The sequence below is a fragment of the Camelus bactrianus genome, chromosome 2 (assembly GCF_048773025.1).
Source record: "Camelus bactrianus isolate YW-2024 breed Bactrian camel chromosome 2, ASM4877302v1, whole genome shotgun sequence".
Lineage (NCBI taxonomy): Eukaryota > Metazoa > Chordata > Mammalia > Artiodactyla > Camelidae > Camelus > Camelus bactrianus.
The window spans coordinates 108,518,617-108,538,639 of record NC_133540.1 but is presented as its reverse complement, the minus strand read 5'-3'; the positions used below and the strand labels follow the sequence as shown (position 1 = coordinate 108,538,639).

Below are 20,023 nucleotides of genomic sequence, written 5' to 3'. Positions count from 1 at the left end.
GGTTTTTGGGTTTGGTTTTGGTTTTGTTTTAGATTCAAAATGTAAGCAAGATCATGCCTGACTCTGCCTGACTTACTTCATTTAGTGCAGTGTCCTCAGGGTCTGTGCATGTTGTCACAAATGGCAAGATTTTATTCCTTTTTTGTGGCTGAACTGCATAGCCATTGCATATACACCACATTTTCTTTATTCATTTACCCATCGATGGACACTTAAGTTACTTCCAATTTTGGCAATTGTAAATAGTGCTGCAATGAATAAGGGAGCACATGTGTCTTTTCAAATTAGTGTTTTGTTTTCTTCAAATAAATACCTGGGTGTGGGGTTGCTGGGTGGTATGGTAGTTCTATTTTTAATTTTTTGAGGACCCTCTATACTGTTTTCCATGGTGGCTGCACCAGTTTACATTTCCACCCACAGTTCACAAGTGTTCCCTTTCTCCACATCCTCACCACCACTTGCTGTTTGTGGTCCTTTTGATGATAGGCAGTCTAAAGTTGTAAGATGATATGTCATTGTGGTTTTGGTTTGCATTTATTTCCCTGGCGATTAGTGATGTTGAGCCTGTTGATTTGGTGAGACTCTGGACCCTGGCTTTGCAGCTTTGGAATGGCGAGGTGTCGACACTCGGTTCTGAGGAGACAGATGTTGAACATACCCCGGCGTGGAACTCAGCGCGGCTCCTCACCTTGAGATAAATGGATCTGGGCTTATTGGAGGAAAGCACCCTTTGCATGAACATTAACACCATCTACAAGGCACCTCATTCAGCAATGTCAGTTGTGCAAAGCTCCTTCAAGGACCTTGAAAGGCCCCAGGTCTAGCCACTTGAGATAGCTGGAGTGGACCAGACTGGTGGCAGCAGATGGTGAGTGTAGTGACAGTGTGGGGGTGCGAGCACACGCCAGGCTCCTTGGGGTCTCATAGAAGTAGTCATGGGGACCAAGAATTCGGGGTCACTGATGTTCGTTGCCTTCTGTGTAGCCACGAGCAGTGAGGACTGGCAGCTTTGGGGTTACACACTAAATCATGATAATTGCTCTTATGCAACAAGATACCTTCATCCAAGAACTGGGTCTAACAGGAACAGTGGTTGGTTTCCAAGCTCTTGGGAGGCAGCATTCCAGACAAGATATGAAAGCAGGCCCTGTCATCAGACTGCCTTGGAGTTCTGGCATTTACCTGCCATAAAATCTTAACTTTTTGGTACCTTGGGTACTTTGTCTGTTATATGAGAATAATAATAAAAATTTAATTCACAGACCTATGAGAATTAACAAGTAAAACTCATGACAGCCTTAGAACAGTGACTGGCCATAGACACCCAAGAAGGGTCAGCAATTTGTTTTGTTGTACACGAGACCAGGATGCTTAAAACAGCATCACGGAGACTGAGTCAACTCTTTTCTAGAAATAAAAGAACCAGGAGGAGGTCAAGGGCTGATGGGTCTCTGGATCTCCTCAGGGCTAGTGAGTCTAGGAATCCAAAGAAGGCATTGGTCCTAGTGACAATCAGAGCTAACCTGGTCGAGATTCTTCCAGCATCTTTCTCTGGCTGGTTTTTGCTCCCAGAGCCAAAGGTACTGCTGCCAGGAAGTCAAATGCTTCAGGTCCTTAGGCTTAGAGACTTCCTGGGCACAACTAAAGATCTAGCTTCCTCCCTGGGGAGAACAGATGTTAATAATGCATGATGTAAAATAAGAGATGCCTCTTTTTCTTTAGTTTTTGTTTTTTTTTTTTTAAATAAAAGCCATAGGAGGGACTTCCTATAACCTTAATAGCTTGGTACTGGGATTTGCCTGTTTCAATCTGTCAGACACATCAGTCTTAGCACTGAATCTCACATCACCCATTAGCACTTGAGACAAAATCTGTCTTGCTACCAATGACTTATTTTGAAACTGAAATAAATTGTTGTGCCACCAAGAAAGAAGAAGCAGTGTAAGTTCTGGCTGCTAAGCCGGGATCTTCTCCTTCTCAGAGCTGCCTCGAGGGTGTGCAGAGCTGCAGGAAGAGATTTTTTTTTTTTTTTTTTTGTAGTACAGGGCTCCTGTCTGTATAAATAATCTGATTATTAAATGTCTCAAATGGTAAGGACTTACATGCAGTATAGTGACTTCTTCACGGAGACGGGTGGAGAAGAGTTACTTACACGTTGTTCCTCGTCTAATCGGCGCATCAGAAGGTTCTTTGTAGGGTCCAAGCATCATCTCTTTTGGTTCAAATCCAGAAACCATCTTTTCAGGCATTTTATTGTCCCATGCACTGTTCCTAGTTACTTTTGCACTTTCTACCAGGAAGAATGGTAGCAGTGCTGTAATGAATCACAAGGACCATGGCTCTTCAGAACCTGTTTCCATTGAACAGTATAGATCTTTTTGTCTCCACAGGTCCCCAATAGCATGCCTGTAATGCTTGTTGTATTATTACTCATGATGCTGCAGCATCTGTCCATGGTCTGGGCAGTACCAGGCCCTAAGAGTGTAATCATCATTACATACATGCCCTCAGGGAACTCCAGAGGCACGGAGACCCTTCAGAAAATTCAAGGAAGTCTCTCCATAAATCTGGGGGCAAGGGAAAGGGGAAGGGGCCTGAGGCATGGGCCATGGCAGAAGCATTATTAGTCCAGAACTTCCCCTTCTCCTCCTAAAAAGCAGATACAACAACCAGAACAGGACAGTGATGGGGGGTTGCGGGAAGGGCAGTTGGAGGAAAGAATCCGTAAAACCCATTTCTGGTGATTCATATAATCTGCAGACTCTGAAACAGTTCAGGGGCTGTCCTCAGCAAGCCCCTGGGGTGAAGCAGATCCCAACCAAAGGAAGTAAAGAGAGGAGCCAATGAGGGGGGCTGGGCAGGGGAAACCACTCAGTGACAGCTGGTCCCAGAGAATGTAAGCAAAAATACACTTATTGAAGGTGAAGAATACTCGCTGATGAGTAAAATCTGTGTGTCTGGTTTACAACAAACAACAAGGGCTGACACTGACGTGGGTGGCCTTGGCTGCCTGCCGGCCTTCAGAAGAGGCCAGTCAATAAAGGGCCCACAAAGTATCCTTGGGAGTGGCTGTGTGCCAGGCATGTCTTGGGCAGAGGTGGAGACAACATCTGTGAGCAAACCACACAATATCTTTGCCCTAAAGGAGTTTGCATTCTAGTGGGGGAAGACAGAATAAGCAAGATAAATAGAAAAATCTTACAGTAATTTAGAAGGTGGCAAATGCCATGGAGAAATAATAAGCAAGGAAGGAGCATAATGCATGCTGCCATTTTCAACTCAGTCATCAGGAAGTCATCACTGGAATGGGATTAGGGCAAAGGTAATACTGACATGTTTTGGGGAAATGTGAATGAATTTAGAATCCACTTGATTGGATTTTCTTTCAAATATTTCAAAAGAATTATTATTATAATTATTAGAATGTGCATGCATTTTTATTTACCCTTCAACTAGCATGGATACCACTAACAAGACACATTCTATGTGTAGTTGAATGGATAAAGGAGATGTGGTATGTATATATATACAACGTATATGCATATAATGGAATATCACATAGCCATGAAAAAGACTGAAACCTTATCATTTGCAACAACATTGATGGACCTAGAGAGTATTATACTGAGTGAAATAGGTCAGACAAAGAAAAGCAAATGCTATTTGATTTCACTTATATGTGAAATCTGAAAAACGAAACAAACTAATAAGCAAAACAAAACAGAAACAGACTCATAGTTACAGAGAATTGGTGGTCACCAAGAAGGATGGGGATTGGGGGGAACAGATGAAATAGGCAAAGGGAAGTAAGAGGTACAAACTTCCAGCTATAAAATAAATAAGTCCCAGGGATGTAAATTGCACAGAGGAAACAGTAGCATTGCAATGACTCTGTATGTTGACGGCTGGTAACTGGTCTTATTATGATGACATTTCATAATGTATATAAACATTGAATCACTGTTGTACATCTGGAACTAATATAATATTGTAGTTAATTATAACTCAATAAAAAAAATTTTTTTTAAAAAGACACAGTCTGAAGGCAAGTACCTCTCATTGTAAAGAGAGACATGTCTGGGTGCTGTTAGGAGTTGTACTAGTCAGATGGCCCCACCTAGCCTTTCTAATATCAGCCCCAAACAGCCCCACCTTTGCCTTTGGACAACTGTTCTACAGCAACTCCATGGCCCCCTGTCCTTTCAGGGGAGCAGTGTGTCAGCAGCTGGCTGTTAAAACAGACGTCCAGGTGCAGGCCACCTTCTAATCCACAGCCATTGGCAGTTGTCCACTGAGCTTGCCACCACCGGTGAGGACGTCAGGACACACTATCAGACCCACTCCCTCAAGTGGCTTTTCAAGAAGCCCCACAGAGGGCTGAGATCAATGCCAGCAGCACATGTTTCACAGCACAACAGGTGAAAAACAGAGCTAAAGGACCATGGAATGTTTCCCCAGCAGAGTACCAGTGATACAGCTGTCCTCACAACCTCCACAGGAAACCAGGTTCCCACTCATTCTCTGTCCTTTATGTAAAGAACACATTCTGGCTTGTGGACAAAGGGCGGCTCCTTTAGGAGAAACCTTCATTGGTGAGTTACTGATAGAACAAGAGCAAGTTGTTAGGAGTGTGAATCAGGTTGTACATGCAGGATGCTTTGGCCAGTGGGGAGAGACTGCAGACAGAGTCCAGATCTCAAATAATTGTGGGTGGTATAGGCAGGATATGCAAATGACCCAACCCAGGGCTCTGATTTTGAGAATGGAGATGAAACGGTGGAGATACTGAAGTCAAATGCAAAATGTAAAAGCTACCTGATGGCATGTGAAATTCATTTCCTCTTATTTGAGCCATAACAGTCAAAACCAAACAAATTTTTGGATGGTATCTCAGTTTCTGAGAAAGGAACAGTACAATGGTTTGATAGGAAGGAATTAGGGGTTGTCCAACTGCTGAAATAAGAAGTTGCTTTGAGCTAAGCCTAATGTGTTTTTTTTTTTTAATTCTTATCTTTTATTGAAGTGTAGCTGATTTAAAATGCTAGTTTCAGGTGTACAGCAAAGCGATTCAGTTATACATATACATACATATATATTTTTTCAGTTATTTTTAAAATTGTAATAAAACATGTTTATTTTAAAAACTGTATTACTTGAAGGGATATAGCTCAGTGGTAGAGCACATGCTTGGCATGCACGAGATCCTAGGTTCAATTCCCAGTACTGACATTTAAAAAAATTTTTTAAATAAAAATAATGAAAACCATAAATTAAATATTGTATTACTAAATGAGAATTCTACCAGGGAATAACTCAGTCCTGGGGACTTTAGGGCTAATGTTACCTTTTTGGTACTTTCCAAATTAATTCGTCTTTAAACGTTAGAGTCTCACACTGAGTAATTTATGCAAGATTTACAGTATCTTCATACTGCGTCAGTCTGACTCCTCCAGAAGCCACGAATCACACTAATATCAGCAGCTGCTGAGAGCCTGGGGAGTAAGGCGTTCTCCCCATGCTCTGCGCTACTTCCCTGTGGTTTCCTTGGGTTCCCCCTTCTACCAGGCGGACCAAGGTTCACCAGGAAGAAGGAAGAGAGACACTCAGCCTCAAGGCTGCTGAATTCTAGCTCCTCTGAGTAGACTGGACACTGGCCAAGCGGAAGCATAACCTGGCTTCTAGATGGACACCCAGCCTTCTCCCTATATTCTCAGGCTGGCCATCTGCAGTACAGATTTTTTAATGACTACTTGTGTGAGGAATTCATGAGACCACAAACTGTAAGGAAATGAAGTAGATGCAGACCCCAATTTCAGCCTGCTTAGGAGACCGGTTTCATTGGGTCGAACGAGATGAAATAGACGTATATGTAAGTCAAGAGCAGCCAAATATTCGCAAATTCACCTGATTCAAGCTGTGCTCCAGAATCCTTCAATTCTGGGCTCTCTGAATTCTCTTCCTGACTTTAGTCTGATTCTTATCTTCCTCTTCAGCTTCTCAGAATTTGCCTTCAAATTCCATTCTCTACAGAATGGAAGCCAGTTGAGTCCCTACCAAGTTCCTCTAGCTACCCCAACGTCCATTCCATAAATATTCACTGAACACCTTCTCTGAACCAGGGACTGAGCAAACCGCTGCTGATACAAGGGCAGGGGCAGTCCATCCTAGCCTTTAAGGCACTCATAGAAGAATGAGAAAGGCGTATTTTGTAAACACATATAATCAGTTTGGTGATAGACATATGTCCAAATTGTTATGGAGAATAGGGGGCATCAGGTTTGGGGGGAGAAATGAGGAAGGTTTAAAATGAGTCAACATTTGGATTGTACCTGAAAGATTTGTTATTATGTAAGATTATGTAGGATTTCCTGAACAAACCAAGGCAGGAAAGGTATTACAAGCAGGTTGATGCCAAATTCTAGGGTCTAGGGACGTGAAAGGAGATGAACACTCTGGGAAAGGGCCAATAACTTGACAGGGCTCAGTGAGAGGACGCAAGGACGTCCGAGGTGACTGGTGTCAGATCTTAAAGGAGCGTGGCATTTTCTTTCTTTATCATGTGCGTGAGCTACAGAAATTTTCCTAGTCAGGGAAGTAACATGATGTTTGTTTCTGAAATATGATTTTCCTAAATTCAAGAGATCTTGTTTTCTTTCTATGACTTGTGAGACTGGAAGGGAAGACTCAAACAAAATGAGTAGGGTATATAGGCTTTAAAATTTATCTTTATTGAAAAACAACACAAATGAACTTATTTATAAAACAGAAAAGAGACTCATAGACATAGAAAACAAACTTATGGTTACCAGTGAGGAAAGCGGGTGGGGAGGGATAAATTGGGAGTTTGGGATTAGCAGATACAAACTACTTATATACAGAATAAATAAACAATAAGGTCCTACTGTATATCACAGGGGACTATATTCAATAGCTGTAATAACCTATAATGAAAAAGAATCTATGTATGTATAACTGAATCACTATGCTGTACACCAGAAACTAACACAACATTGTATATCATCTACTTCGATTTTAAAAATTATCTTTATTCTTTTCTCTTCTTACAAAAGAAATACAGATTCATTCAAAGAAAATCCAACATCACAGAAATATGCAAAATAGAAAGCAAATGCTTCCTATAATCCCACTTCTCAGACCCAAACCACTGTTAGGACACCAACGTACTGATAGACTTCTTTAGACCCTTATTTCAGTGTATAAACCCACACATAATTTTCTCCATAACAGTAAATATATAGCCACTTCATTTTTAAAAGGCTGTATGATATTTGCCTTACACATTAATGTGCCATAATTTATTAAATCAATCCTTGCATTAATGTACCATATATTATTAAATCAATCCTTATTTTGTGGATATCTGAGCTGTTTCCAATTTTTCATGATTATAAACAACACTAGGACAAACACCATTTTTATATAAATGTTTGCAATGGGTGTTTCTGTAGGATACATTCTTAGAACTCCTTCAAGGAACTGACATGAAGGAATGGTAGTTTTTCATTTTAATAGATATTGCTAATTTCCACCATAAAGGTTGTTATCAATTTATATCCTAACAGGGTATGCAGTCCCCAGTTTCCCTATGGGATCATGGGATTTTATAGGCAGTCTGTTCTTACCAAAGAGATTGTAGAACCTCGAGACCCTTCATTTAGCTCTGTGAATGTCTGTAGTTCACACATCTGTCTGGTTTCTAATAAATTAACATGAATAGCAGCTCGAAGGTTTGTCCAAAAAAGGCCACATTTACGTCTATCCTTGGGCCATTCCAAGTATGCTTTCTTTTCCATGAGAGCTTTCAACTTGGGATACCTGATAGGAATGCAGTAGAGTGGGATGGGTTCCAGTAAGATGATAATTATGTTATCAGAACTTTCATGGAAGAGATTGTGGTGGGCAAAGTAGAGTTCATAATGGCACCACTCACTCTGGACAAAGTTGGGAGACAAGACAAAGATGGACTTGTAGCTTTTCTCAATGCACTTTATGACATCTTCAGTAATGTTCTTGCCAGGGTCAGAGTTTCCCTCATGAAAACAAATTAGTATAGAACCATCTTCTTTCTCTAGATTGGGGATCAGTGCATGCTTTACCCAGGCAGAATCATGTTCACTGTATGAAATAAACACATGGAATTGGATATTTCTCTTGAGTTGTCTTTGGGTTGTCTTCCTAACCCTGTGCCATGTCTGTGCCCATTGACCTAGCATCCTGAGATACCAGGGCAGATCAAAGTGGAAACAGCAGAAGGCCACAGCCATCCCCAGGACTAGCATGATAACCACAATGGTGACAATCAACAAAGCTATGTTGCAAGATAATTCAGGAAGATGAACATCCTTTAACTGAGTCCCCTTCAGATTCAAAGGGTATTCACAAATGTATGAATCTGACCACCCAACCATCATGCCCTCTGAATATTTTTCAAGCTGAATGAAATCTCTTAATTCACAAGTACACCGGAATGGATTTCTTCCTGCATTTAGAATCTTAACTTCCTGGCAGCTCTGAAAAAAATCCAGAGATGGGCTGAGAATTAAGTTCATTTCAACGTTCAGAACTGAGAGTCTTCCGAAATGACTGCACCCAGGAAGATCAGTTAGAAGATTAAATGCAAGATTTAACTCTCGCAAGGATGTCAGATGAATAATCTCTTTAGGGACAGTTTGAATTTTGTTATCATTCATGTCTAGTATTTGAATATTTCTGGGCAAGCACCTGAAAACAGAGTCAGTAAATTTATTGGATGACAAATTCATGCTGATCAAGGTTTCTGGCCACAAGCAATTTTCATCATTTTCATGTTGTAACAGATTTTGGCTCAGATCTAAGTGCTTCAAGGATGTGTTGCTGGCAAAACAACTCACTAAGGAAAGCGTCTCCAACTTATTGTCCTTCAAAATGAGAGTTTTCAAATGAGGCAATTGGATAGGGGTTTTAAACACGTCATCTGTTAAGATATTATTAGCAAAATTTAAATATTTGAATCTCATAGGATAAATAGGGAACAGCATGTGAGGCATTTGTGCATCTGATATTGTCAGGTTTTCTATATCCATTTTGGTAAAAAGCAAGTAGACTCTCTCCTGTGGAATACTAAAAATTCTGAAGTGTACATGCTCCAATTTTATAGTTCTCATTACAGTATTTGAGTAGTCAAATGAATTGTGGTCAAGATAAACCTTACCTCCAAAAGTCACATGTTGGACCTGGAAGTATTCTACTGATGTATGCCAAACAAATTGGAAGATAAGGAGAAGGTCACCCCAGAGTAAATCAACTTTATTAAGTAACAGAATGGATGTCTTGGCATTCTCTAAAGTAAGATTCTGTTGAGTTTCATAACTTGTAGATTGACTTTTGCCATCTATATTCGTCATTTCTAGTATTTTTGAAGTCTTGATTCCATCACGCAAAAGAACCCAGAAATTTGTATTCATTGGTAAAACAATGTGAAGTTTTGTTGTGTTTAAGATAGGCAGGCTACCTTCCTCATAATGGGAAAGAGTTCTCAATCCTAAGAAGACAGTATTTAGATGCAAATGAGAAATTTTCTGGAAATCTGATTTCCGTATTTTTGCCCCACTCAGACCTAGGATTTCCAGGTGTGACATGTTGCCAGTCTCCTCACAGATAGGTATAGTATCAAAGTCATTGAAGGAAAGATCGAGATGTCTGAGACCCGCCAGTGAGTACCAGGTTACCATCTTCAATCTGTTGTAAGACACATCTAAATATCTTAACTCTGTGTTGAATTCAAAGGTCCTGATATCTAGCTCCTGGATTCTGTTATGGCACAGAATCAAAACTTTCAGTTTAGAGACAGAATGAAAATCTGAACGCTGGAGTTGAAAAAGGAGGTTGTAGGATAAATCCAGCATGGTTGCGCTTGGGGTCAAGTCTGTGGGAACCTTTCTTAAAGACATGTTGGAGCAGTTGATAGTCAATTCCCTTTCTTCCAGCAGCTTTGAAGCCCCACCACGCACTGATATAACAATACAACAAAATAGGTAAATGCTTCTGATATGTCTCATTGTAATTCCGAGAATTTTTTCACTGGTTCACCTCATGTGAATTTTATCACACGTCACCTCATATAAATGGTGAAGATGAGTTCAAACCCTGGAAAAACAGCATATAATGTTAAGTGGTTATGTGATTTGTTAAACCCTGTAGGACTTTTTAAGTACTAACATCTGACTATATTCACCTGAGATTATTCATCTAACATCCTTATGAGAGTTCAGTCTTGCATGTAATCTTCTAATTGATCTTCTTGGTTGAGATCATTTCAGAAGACTCTCAGTTCAAGAATTTGCAGTAGGGTTCCAACCCATATACTGAGTCTTTGATTTGATCTCAGAGCTTGGCTCCATAGATTTCCAAGTCCATTACTGTGTCATACCCCCATCACTGAGGCAAGTCAGGATTCCCAGAAGGGAGATAGATATATATAGTTGGCAGAAGTGCCTCTCACCCAGCTCAGATTAGGAACTGCATTGCCAGGACATATTCGACACCCTCTCCCACATCCCCTTTTGATAGCCTGAAAGCTTTAAGACAGTTAAAAGAAATTTTTAAAAATTAATACATTTTTAGAGCAGTTTAAGATTCATAGCAACATTGAAGGGAAGGTACAGAGATTTTCCATATACCTCCTGCCCCCACATGTGAACAGCCTTCCCTATTATCAACAACCCCCTCTCCATCAGAGTGGTGCATCTGTTACAACTGATGGACCTACACTGATACATCATAGTCACTCCAAGTCCACAGTTTATACTATTGTTCACTCTTGGTGCACATTCTGTGGGTTTGGACAAATGTATAAGGACATGTATTCATCATTATGGTATCATACAGAGTATTTTCACTGCCCTAAAAATCCTGTACGCCTATTCATCCTCTGCCCACCCCACAATCCCTGGAAACCACTGGTCATTTTTTTTGTCTCCATAGTTTTGTCTTTTCTAGAATGACATAATAGTTGGAATCAATACAATATGTATCTTTTCCAAATTGTCTTCTTTCCCATAGTAGTATGCATTTAGGTTTCTTCTATGTCTTTGCATGGCTTGATAGCTCATTTCTCTTTAGCACTGAATAATAGCCCACTATCTGTATCTACTAGAGCTTATCCATTCACCTACTGAAGGACATCTTGGTTGCTTCCAAGTTTTACCAATTATAAATAAAGCAACTATAAACATCTGTGTACAGGTTTTTGTGTGGACATAAGTCCTCAATGAAAGTAATCTTTATAACTGAACAGTGTGGGCCCCTGAATTAATGTTATGAAGCTGTTTACTCAACTTTGTTATTTGTGAATATAGAGAGTCTCTTAAGCTTATACCTGACTGTCAATAATACTTACCCATGCACATGGAAGGTCCGAAACACAGAAATAAAAAGAGTGGTTCTGGTCCTTATGCCTCCATATGTCTTCAGGTTGGTGGCAAAAGCAATCTGGATCACTGCCAAATAATACTGATAGTGATAGAATCAGTTTCCATTTCTTGAAGCTTTTCAATGAGCCAAGAGGTACACTAAACCCTTCGCATATATTATCTTACTTATTCATCACGAAACTCTGTGAGAGAAGTGCTGTTACCCACAGGTTACAGATGAAGACAGTCATGCATGCAGAATTCTGAGGACTTTGAGAGAAGAGTCAGGCTTCAAGTGTTTGATTGGACACAGAACAGAGGAGGTTGGGGAACTAAAAATTTCACAATATTATTATTCAAGATCTACTCTGCCAGGAATTTTTCCAGGCACTGAGGATACAGCAATGAGTAGAACAGACAGAATTTCTCTTCTTACACACTTACATTCCAGTAAGGGGTAAGAAAAGAGGCACTATAAACAAAGAAATACATTTCTATGTTAGGTGATGATCAGGGCTGAAGAAAACAGCCAAGATAAGGGGAGGAGAGGGTGTCTGAGGGGTGATATTGGTATAGGGGAGTCTAAAAAGGCCTCGCTGATAAGGTGACCTTCATGCAAAGATCTAAAGGGCAGAAGGAGCAAGCCTCTTGTCGTCTGGGGAAAAAGCATTCTGGAAAGAGAAGAGTAAGTGCAAGTTCAAAGACCAGATGTGGGAGCCTCTTCCGAAAATGTGAGGAGTGACTGGAGCGGAGTTGAGGAAGTGGATTGAAGAGGTCAGATCTTGTAAGGATTTGGGATTTTCTGCTGATTGAAATAAGAAATGAGTGTAGGATTTAGAGCAGCGGAGTGGCAGATTCTGATGCACATCTTAAAGCGTCCTCTGCTTGTTAGCTGGAAATGACTGGAGGGGCGCAAGCCTGGCAGGAAAGACCCCCGGGACACTAACGAGGAATTCATGACAGAAAGAGGGTAGTGAGGAGGGGGTGAGAAGTGGTTAGATCCCACTATTGTATGAGTGAAGTCTTCAACTTTATGTCCCCCCACACCAGGCACTCTGACAACACAACGGAAGGTAATGAGCAGGGTGAAACTTTCCCTGCTTCTACCTGCATGTTTATTGCACATTGACTCCCAGTCTCCCCTAGACTTGTCACCCCTATGGACAAGCAGGAGGGACCAGGGGCAAACTCAGGGTGTAGCGAGACTTCTCTCTAACGTTCACGTTGTTCCATTCTGAGAAATGTGAGCACACATGCACCCACGTGGGTGTTGAGGCGGGGACAAAACTGGCCCAACTGACACAAAAGGACATCTGGATTATTACCTCACTCTTACCTGGATTTTTCTTTCTCTAGAACCTGCCCAAGTTTGTTTTGTTTTATTGTTATTGGTGTTCTTGTTGAAGTGAAGAAATTCTAGGAGGCATGTCTTTATTTCCTAAAACAACTTAAAAATGAAAATACTTTGTATAGTTGTTTCATAGAAAATAGGGAAAGGGACACAGAAATGTTCAACTATCGTGTGATGTGAGTGTGAAGAGAGAATTTTGATTTTTGGCATGCCTTGTCCATTGTGCATTCAGGGGAAAAGGCACATGAAGGGCACTAGGTGGGGGTGGGATTGAGGAGGTGGCCCCCTTCACCTTCCCACTGAGATATTCCCTCCATGTTTATTTCCTCCAATCCATCCCAGGTGGTCCTCTCTTGGTCACCTCTTTTTTATGTAACGTTTAATATAGCATCCAATGACCAGTATAAGAACAAATACCAACATACAAAGAGAGCCTCTGTGATGTAACTTTATGTCCATGGTTATTTCCCAGATTTTACGAATCCAGTAAAATAAATTAGTTGCTAGTACCACATTTTAATACATTACCCACATTTAAGATGACCCGAGTAACTCTTCTGTTTGATGAATCTATACGTTTATAGCTATTCAACATGTCTGATAGTATGTCCACGCCAAATTTACTCTCATGCAAATGAGGCAGTGGCCACTCAATGTCTTTTTGGGTAACAACTACCATTCACTGGGCTAAGTAACACTGACTTTACACAGATGGATCCTTACAACACTACTCACCATTTACAGATATGAAAGGTGGTGCTTAGAGAGGTCCTGTAGCTGCCTCATGGTCACAAAGTTAATCCATGGTGAGTCCAGAGCCGGGGCTCTTAGCCATTCTGCTATCTTGTGTCTCTAGGGTAAGTCAAGATAAATCTGTTTCCAATATATGCTATAACATATTAACCATGATGAAATTATATCTCACTAAGACATGTTGATTCTTTAACATTTCCTTATACACAGTCCAAGGAACCCAATGAGTAAGTCTGCAAGTGCTACCCAATTTAGGGTTTTTTTTTTTTTTCCGATTTAGGTTTTAGATCAATTACCTACAAGGACAGACACGGATTGAGCCATTATGTTGAGTACTGTCTTGATGAAGCCATTGTATTTTGGGGTCACTTGTTACAGCACCCGCCTATGTCCTAACTAATGTGCTATTATCCTTAGAAGGAAATCCAAACCCAATACTGGATTACTAAACCCTCCATGGGCTGGTCTTTCTTCCTTGTAGGATCTCATTTCATATTATCCTGGCCCTCTGAACTCCAGTAAGACTGACCCTCTGCTCCATGGCCACATTTTACTCTAACCTCAGGGCCTTTGCACTAGCTTTTCCCTCAGCTTGGGATGTTCTTCTCCCATCCTTCCTTGGCTGGATCCTTCTTATCATTGAGGTCTTGTCTTACAGTTCATCTCCTCTAAGAAACCTGACTTGACCCCCTAATCTAAAGAGGACATTTAGATTAACTTGCTAGTCATGCACATCATCCTATTTTGTTTCTCTACAAAACAGAGTACTTACCACTCCCTGAAACTTTTATTCATTTATTTGTTTGTTGACTACACCCCACCCTCACCTCTCACACTCAAGAGAAGGGGGTCTAACAACCTTGTTCACCTCTGTATCCCTGGCATGTACAACAGTGCCCAGTCCATGGCATATGTTCAGTAAATACATTCATGTATATAAGAATAAATGAATGATTTCAATTTTTTATTCCTTAGCCTAAGGTGGTATATAACATACTCTCAAAAATATGTATCAAATGAATTAATTTGAGTTGTGAACTCCTGTTACAGTGCAGTGCATGATGGTTAAAGAGTAAGTTTACTGTCAGGGATGGACAGGTCTGTGTTCAAGTCCAATCTTAGCCCTTCACTGGATGTGATAACTTAGATAATTGATTTAACTGCTGAAAGGTTCTGCAGAGGCATAAGGAGATAATGTATATAAATCACTTGGTGTCACGCCTAGTATATCACAAATGGTAGCAGTTCGCAGGGCCAAAACTAAGGTGATTTCAGGCACAAATGTTAAGAGGCACCAAGAAACTCAGTAATCAAGATGAGTAATATTTTAGTAAAATATTTTTTTAAATTAAAGTGAATGTAAAATCCATGACAAACAAAAATTAAAATTTTTTCATAAAGACAGAATGAGTTTTACTGATTTCTCCTCTTGTCTCAAGCTCCAGTATGGCTTGGTAGGACACTGGATATAGTCACTAAGTTATGTCACTAAGACAATGAAGGTGTTTTTACCATTATTTTCTCACCAAGTTCTTCAATTCACAGCAACTTAGTTTAAGCTCTTCGGTCTAAGAGCTATGGCCCTTGAAAAATGCAGCAAAGTCTAACTCAGCTGTTTGTCTGGAATCCTCTGTGTTGAGATGTCATAGCTTTCAAGTTTTACCCACCTTTTTTCTCTCTGCACAGTACCACAACCTCACGTGAAACTTATTCTAAAAAAGTGAAGTTAAGAAAGAAGTTAAGAAACTCTTTCTGAACTTCTCTTAACATAATAAAAGAAAAAGGCCCTATCTCTCAGGCAATGCATACAAGTTATGGTATTTCATTTAAACATTTTTAAAAGTCTGACATAAACTTTTGATGAAAGATGCAGTCAATAAATATATTATTATCATATTCATATTACTGTCACTGTGCACTGAAAGCTGGTGAAAAACAGAATGGCTTTCTTTAATAGTTTATGATTTAAAAGTCTAAGTCAAAAGACACCATGAAATGACTTGTGGTGGCTTGCCAGAGAATACTTAATCATCTAATTTTTCTTTACCCAATGATGCAAAAAAAAAAATGGAGAAGGGGTTAAAAAGGGGTTAAAAACCCATTGAAATTTGAATGATCTCTAATGAACATAAGAGCAAGGATGACTGACGTTTTATGAGTGTTTCCTATCTGCTTGGTAAGGAGCTAAATGCTTTCCATACATTACCTTGTTCAATCCTCTCAACAACCCAACAAAATGATGGATATCCCCATTTTAAAAATGAAGGCGCTAAAACCCAGAGGTTAAGTAATTTGCCCAAGGTAATCCAGTAAATAACTGGTAGAACATGAATTTGAACCCAGAATCTGGTCCCTTCTGGATCCTAAATTGAAGGCATTTCAAACTCTGAAATGAAGAAGCTTATGGTGTGATTGCCGAGGCTGATTCCACTGGCAGGACTAGCTACCACTGTGGCCTCTTCCTTCCCCTCCCACCCCATGTCCCTTCTTCAAAGCTATTTATAGTCTGCTCTGTGTCACAACGTTCAAGAAGCCAGCAAAAAGGAAAGTCAAATTCTCAAGCACCTACAAGACAATTCTTCAAATCAATAGTGATCAACAGTAAGCCCCAGGGTCACTCACTAATCATCAATCTTTAGATTAATATAGGCAAAATAATAAAGACTAAAAACCTGAACACATCTGCTTTCCATCTACTGAATCAGTCTGAATATCTGAATAATCTGAGTAAATCTGAATAATCTGAAAATGTGAATAAATCTACTTCCCTCCCACTTTGTTTAGAAAAGACCCCATGCAATTCTTATTTCTTTTTCATGAGTGTTCTAACAAAGAAAGCTAACAGCTCTTACCCCCAGGCTGGCAGCGGCTCCGGCAGAGCTGCAGGTGCGGATGATTCATTGACAGAACCAGGACTGGCTCCAGGAGTGCCTGAGTCCAGCTTTTCTGTGAAGTTTGCACTCCTTTGCCCTCTACTGCATGCTGGGGGCATTACATGCTGCATAAGTTCATCATAATCTTAGATCACTTTTTAAAGAATTGCAGGAAAATACACACGACATAAAATCTACCATTTTAACCATTTTAAGTGTACAGTTCAGTGGCTTTTAGTACATTCACATAGTCGTTCAACCATCAGCACCACCCAGCTTCAGGACTCTCTCATCATCCCACACTGAAACTCTGTACCCATTAAACAACAACTCCCCACTTTTTCTTCCCTTCAGCTCCCCCGTAACCACTGTTCTACTTTCTGTCTCTACAGATTTGACTACTCTAGGCACCTCAAATAAGTGGAATCATACATTCGTGTGATTGCCTTATTTCATTTAGCATAATGTGTTCAATATTCTTCCATGTTGTAGTATGTATCACAATTTCCTTCCTTTCCTGTTTAAGGCTGAAAAATATTCCATTGCGTGTGTATACCACATTTTGCTTATCCATTCATCCATCAATGGGTATTTGGGTTGTTTTCACCCTTTGACTACTGTGAATAGTGCTTCTATGGACATGGATGTGTACAATTATCTGTTCAAGTCCCTGCTTTCAGTTCTTCAGGGTAGATGCCTTGAAGCAGACCTGCTGGACCCTACGGCAATTCTGTGTCTGAATTTTTGCAGAGCTGCCATACTGTTTCCCACAGCAGCTTACAGCACTTTGATGGTGCTTCACTTCAAGGTTCACATCAGTCATCCTGCCCTTCAAACTGGGTGGGAAGGCCAAGTGGTGATGAGAAGAAATGAAAACGGTGGCTGCAAAATTTCAGCAGTCTGATTGGGAGAGAGTGGGAAGGGCCAGAGGCCTCGTCTTGAAATGAAGTGGTAACACAAGCGTGGTATTTTTTAATGTAGTGTGCAGAGAAGAGGTCAATTTTTTCAAAGCATCAATTTTTGAAGTTTTACTTATGCTTGACTTTAGATTCAGCTGACACTGCTGGAGCTCACTGAGGAAGGTGAAAATTTCCAAATGGATTTGTCCATGGGAGGAATAGTCAGTTTGAAACTGAATAATTATAATAAGTTTATGTAAATATGAAATTGTGTGTGGGGGGGGTCCTTAAAACAAAATAGTTTTTCACAATCATATTGGGGATTTTTAGTCAAAATGTAATAACGTGTATTTGTATGTATATTGTAGAGAGAAAATCACACAATGAATAACTGTTTAAAGAAAAACACAACAGATACAGTCCGCTCTGCTGCCACCTTCACAGAGACGAAACCGTCTACACCTGGAAACAAGTACCGGGCCCGGGCCCGTGCCCAGCAAGAGTGCTGGAGAGCATTCCTAGCTTGTTGCACGAACTAGGCGCTAACATTCCCTTCATCTCAAGAATTCTCAAATGACTACAATCAGCACTCTCACATTCTAAACATCCCTGTCAAGGAAAAATAATCACTTGGGGTTTTTGGTGTCCAAAGACACATTTTTTTCAGAGCCCAACATTTTTAAACACTTTACACGGTCAGTGAATGTGGAATTTTTCTTTACTTATTTTTTTTCAATTTAATTTCCAGAAAGAAGCCAAGTTAGAGAGTAGTATTCTGTGTTGTCATCATCCCCATCGTGATCACTACCGCTTGCCTTCTTCCCAAGGGCAGCAAGTGTTACAAACAACATACTGTTGAATCCTCACTGCAAACTACATAGAACATACATATGATTCCCACTTGACAGATGAGTCTGGTTCAGAGAGAACAAGAAACTTGCCCAAGGTCATCATCCCGTAAGAAGTGGAATCAAGATTCAAAACTTGAGTCTATCTGGCTCTGAAGCCCACAATGTTTGCTTCAGGTGCCCAACAGTTTAAATACTATTCCCTCTGCCATCACCTGGAATTTCTAAAATCTTTAAACCCTTATTTGCAATAAGCAATAACAGTATGCTCAGAACCGTATGTGCTGACATCTTTAGCTAGTAATATTTTTCATTCTCATAAAACATTCTTATCCACTTTACCCTCCTTTTTCCCCCTTCTCCTCTTGCTCTGAGCTTCATAGATATCTGACATGATATGCCCCCATCTCTCTCTCTCTCTCTCTCCCTCCCTCCCTCTCTCTCTCTCTCATACATTTCCTCCCTCATGCCATCCCCTGATTTCAGACTTCTGCCTGCCATATAACTTGGAACCAACAGAGAACTTTGGGTTACCTCAACTGGATGGAGGTTTATTTTAAAGACACTACAGAAAAAAAGAGAACCCACAGGAAGTGAGGGAGCCCAGCGGCACACAGGCAGGCTTCACAGAGACCTGGAAGGCCGGCTTGCTACCCTCCAAATTGGGCAAAGGGCTCTTCTCTACTCTAGTTCTGACTCAGCTTCTCTTTGACTCTTTCTTTCTCAGCCTGCTTCTCTTTTTACTCCCAGCTTCTCTTTCCTGCTGCCTTTGCCTCTTTCTTCCCACTTTCTTCCTGCCTTTCTCAGTATCACGGCTGGTGGGCAGCACTGAAGCTCATCCTGAGGGTACAGCCCCCAAGATAAGAAATCTGATTGGCTCCTCTTTTTCTCACCATCCAAAATGGAGCATCTCTATTGGGCAGGGGGCCCCTGGACCACCCAATAGTCTGCGGGCTTCCTTTGTGTGTTGCCCCTGCTAGAGCCTCCCCTGATGCAAGCAGGAAGGAATATCAAGTGCACAGAGTCAGCCAGCCGGGCCCGCTGCTTCCCCCATTGCCCCTCTGCGGTCTGGGAGTCTAGTGTGAAGCGCCTGTTGATTGGGTGGCGCTCCTCTAGTAAGAGAAAATAGTGACAGAGGTTATGTTCCCTGAATTATATTTCGAAAAAACAAATAAACATTTAGTTCCAGAAAGAGATAGATGTGGATCTCCCAGATTTAGGCTCTCATTTCTTTGGGGGAGGGGACTATCATATTTAAGTTCTAAGACATACTGAACTTCCGGGAAGAAGGGTGAACATCTTCATGGGCCTGTCTGTGACCACATCATCAACATGCAGCACTCCTGTCCCTTGCCTCTCAAAGGCATGGTGCCTGGGACCTTGTTGATTAACTTTGATCATGGCTTTTTATTAAGGGTTGTCATCCACTTGTGTGGGTGTTAACTTGGGGAATTCAGGAAGCAACTGTGTCCTAGTATGAAGATGAAGTCTATTAGAGAGCTCTGAAACACCCAAGGAAGGCAGGGGTGAGCTGGTCCACAGTGTTGGGGAGCCACAGAAGACACAGTCCAGGAAGCACAGGAGAGGTGGCCGGGAGTTCAGAATGCCTCTGAAATCCTCAGGAGGGACAGCTTTCCTAAGGCTGGGCACTCAAGTGGCTTTACTTGAAAATACAAGGTGATAACCCCACACCTAGAAACTTTGTTGACAAAAAGAAAAAAGTTTCTTCAGTATAGCACAGGGAACTATGTTCAATATCTTGGAATAACCTTTAATGAAAAAGAATATGAAAATGAATATAAGTATGTTTATGCATGACTGGGACATTGTGCTGTATACCAGAAGTTGACACATTGTAATTGACTGTACTTCAATTTAAAAAAAAAAA

General features: G+C 40.7%; 1 protein-coding gene across 10 annotated transcripts in view; it reads right to left on the bottom strand.

The window, feature by feature from the left end:
- Window positions 1–6,707: 6,707 nt before the first annotated feature.
- TLR10 (toll like receptor 10) overlaps window positions 6,708–20,023 on the bottom strand; it is a 68,617-nt gene continuing 55,301 nt past the window's right edge. For 2 of the 10 annotated variants that reach the window (XM_074349161.1, XM_074349221.1), the window contains exons 3-5: window positions 16,368–16,497; window positions 13,498–13,614; window positions 6,708–12,858 (exon numbers count right to left, since the gene is read on the bottom strand). In XM_074349161.1, coding sequence (XP_074205262.1) covers window positions 7,623–10,058 — 2,436 coding nt within the window. In that variant the 5' untranslated portion in view covers window positions 10,059–12,858; window positions 13,498–13,614; window positions 16,368–16,497 and the 3' untranslated portion in view covers window positions 6,708–7,622. Of the gene's footprint in view, window positions 12,859–13,497; window positions 13,615–16,367; window positions 16,514–20,023 lie in introns of all 10 variants that reach the window. The other 8 variants (XM_074349211.1, XM_045522388.2, XM_074349150.1 and 5 more) reach the window with 8 other exon arrangements.